Source organism: Mus caroli, chromosome X, assembly GCF_900094665.2.
Source record: "Mus caroli chromosome X, CAROLI_EIJ_v1.1, whole genome shotgun sequence".
NCBI lineage: Eukaryota > Metazoa > Chordata > Mammalia > Rodentia > Muridae > Mus > Mus caroli.
Genome location: NC_034589.1, coordinates 154386702 through 154389644, shown reverse-complemented (window position 1 = coordinate 154389644; position 2943 = coordinate 154386702). Strand labels below are relative to the sequence as shown.

Here is a 2943-nt window from a genome sequence, read left to right as displayed (position 1 = left end):
CAGGGCTACACAGAGAAACCCTGTCTCAAAAAACCAAAAAATAAAATAAAAATAAAAAATAAAAAATAAAAGAACCTCATTTCAAAGGAAGTCTGAGTTGATGGCTGTAAGAACCAGAGTTATGTGCCACTCGGCTCTGCTCTTTCTAGAAGAATCTTATCCCAGCTTTCCTCTAACTTTTTGGGATGTGTTTTTCTCTATTCTGATTCTAGTAAAAATTTAAAATTGTTTAAATATAAAGTTATTCTAGGTTTTCTTAAATGGCTGTCCTTACCATCTTCCCCAAAATTTAATCAGAAGAAAAAAAAATCACACCCTGCCCCCACTTAGAGGAGGGACAAGTAGGGCAAGTGCTGAGGGCTTGCTTATGACACCCAAGCTTCCCTGGCTGTTAATCTTCAGTGGTTAAGCCCACTGCTTTTCACATTAGAAATGTTTCCGGGGGACTGGGGGGGGGTACTTCTCAGTCGTCGTGGCGCTGTGGCTGGAGCTGTCAGTAGAGAAGGATAATGAAACAGAGAGAAACCCCTTTCTCAGACACAGCTCTGAGAGCAGCCGCACAAGGCTCATTTCCAAGGCACTCTTCGAGTTTTCCTCCCCATGGTGTGGGTTTAGGGACATGTTGCTGATGGCAGCATTTCGGGGTGTTAGGGAGTGACAGACGGGATTCTCCCGCCGCTTAACACCCACCTCCAGCCAGGTGAAAGATTTTCAGTTCCCTGAGCATAGTCTTTCACTGTTGAGTTTCCCCAATTCCCCAAGTGGAACCCACTTCTCACCGGCTCCATCTGCTCCCATTTAGGCAGTTGGAACAGGGGACAAAGAAAGACTCGTGGTGTGTCCCATCCTGTCCCCTCCCATCCCTTCCCACTTGACTGGTTTCAAAGACCTGGGTTCCGAGAAAGGAGCGTTTTTTGGAAGATCCTGACTTTAGAGGGTGCGGATATGTTTCCTTGGGCTTCAGGAGAACTAGAGGACTGCAGGGCGACACAGGACTGGACTCGAGATTGAGAGGTCCGGTGACAGAGAGATTGTCCCAGGAAATGGGCAAGAAGCCACTCACTACCAACCCCTTTGAAATAAAGCAGGAGTCCGCAGTCCGGGACGCGCTGCCCGAGCCCGCTTGCTACCCTTCGTCGGGCGGGCCCAGCTCTCTAGCTCCCGCGCTTAGCACGCGCCACAGTGCAGTGTAGGTGCAGCAGGAGTGGAGATGTCCCTGCGGTCGGTCGGAGCTGGGAGGCGTACCTGGGCGTAGCGGACACCTGCGCCGTGTCCCTCCCACCTCCAGCCTCCGTTCCCCTCCCTCCCACAACGGTCTGGACTGGGTCACCCAGGTAGCTCAGGTAGCGCCACCTGAGCTGGGGGTAGGGCGGGGCGCGCCCCTGTGCGAGACGGGGACGCGAGGCCGTGGCCGTGGTGGTGGCCGTGGCGGTGGCGTGGGGCCAGCGCGATCGCTTACCCATGGTTGGAGACTGACAGGAGGGGTGCGGGCTCTGGGCGATTGGGCTCCCCGGGGACGCAGGATAGCCGGTGGCACAAGTTTGCAGGTCTGGCGGGCACGTGCGCGGGGCCGGGCTCTGGGCTGGCTGCGCTGGGCAGAGCTGGGCTGGCCGCTTGGCTCTTCGCTCCTGGCCGGGGTGGGAGCTCCGCGCAGCTCCGCCTGCACTGGGGGCCGGCCGTGCAGAGAGGGGCCCTGACGTCAGCGCCGGGGGCTTTGTGTGCCCGGAGCGAGGGCCAGGCTGGGGCAGTGGCCGTGGCCGCGCTGTTGCAAGCCTATAGCTTTCACTGAGACCCTGGAGTGAGGGGCTTGGAAACTGGAGAAGCGGGGGGGGGTGCAAGAAGAGGAGAGGGGCGTTCTAGTATTTGGGGGGCGTGAATCTACATTCAAGAAGAAAACTAGTACGGTCAATGAGGCGGGTGCTTGAGGTCTTACTCACCACCCATTGTACAGATAAGGAAACTGAGGAGGGGGTCATTGCTCCAAAGATTGGGCACCTCTGCCTCAGTCTACACTTCTGAATTCTTTTGTACAGCTAGAAAGCTGCAGGTGGTGACTTAAACAATTGGGCTTCAATTCTAGTGTTATTGTAAAATCACCTATTTCATCAGGGCGTCTGTGGGTGGGTCCCAGGATAGGACTCCCACATCTCTCCAGATGATTCACCCTGTTGGTATAAGACCTCACACAGACCACCACCAACTGGAGTTAGCTGTGGATAACAAGTGACTTAGAAGAGCTCAGGTGACACCCTCCAGTCCTGGGTGGAATCAGATCTGGAGGTGTCCATAGTTAGCTAACCAGCTCTCTAGCTGGAAGCCCACCCGTGTAAGCTCGTGGAGACCACAGATTTGTGTCAGCCAAAGGAGGCTCCTGCTCCTCACGCCTTGCACTTGAGCCTTTAAGTGAATTAATGGTTTAACTGCGTTGGGCATTTAAAATCTTTCTGCTTCTCTAGGAAGAGAAGAACCTTCCTGTCAACAGAGGTTTTAGACAAACCATAAGAGCCTGCCTGGCAGTTCCTGAGGCCGATGCTCACCGGGAATGTTTTGTGTTGTGTTCCTTTATGGCTTTGGAAATACAGTGTGATACTTGAACAGAGGGTTACATAAACAGTAACACTAGATAGTGCATTTAAGGGACATTTAAGCCACAAGAGAGAGGCTTTGGGATTGAGAAAGGGAGGGCGAAGCAAACATTTCATCCATTGAAATTTATTGGATTAGGAAAGATTGTATCAAGGCAGAGCTCTAGGAAGCCTAATAATATTTTACATAAAAGGACAGAGATTTGTGCTAGGCGGATCACTGGCTCATTTTCACAATCCCACGGGAACAATCATTCCTACCCAATCTTCATGCGGTTAATAAAGCAGCAGGGATCTCACAGGTTTCAGTTTTCCTATTACCAGAGAGTAATCCCTTTGCATGAGTCCTGAGTGCATC

General features: G+C 52.6%; 1 protein-coding gene across 3 annotated transcripts in view; it reads right to left on the bottom strand.

The window, feature by feature from the left end:
• Gpm6b (glycoprotein M6B) overlaps positions 1 to 1647 on the bottom strand; it is a 148919-nt gene extending 147272 nt beyond the window's left edge. For all 3 annotated transcript variants that reach the window (XM_021152802.2, XM_029473201.1, XM_021152799.2), the window contains exon 1: positions 1460 to 1647. In XM_021152802.2, coding sequence (XP_021008461.1) covers positions 1460 to 1463 — 4 coding nt within the window. In that variant the 5' untranslated portion in view covers positions 1464 to 1647. The remainder of the gene's footprint in view (positions 1 to 1459) is intronic.
• Positions 1648 to 2943: the final 1296 nt, after the last annotated feature.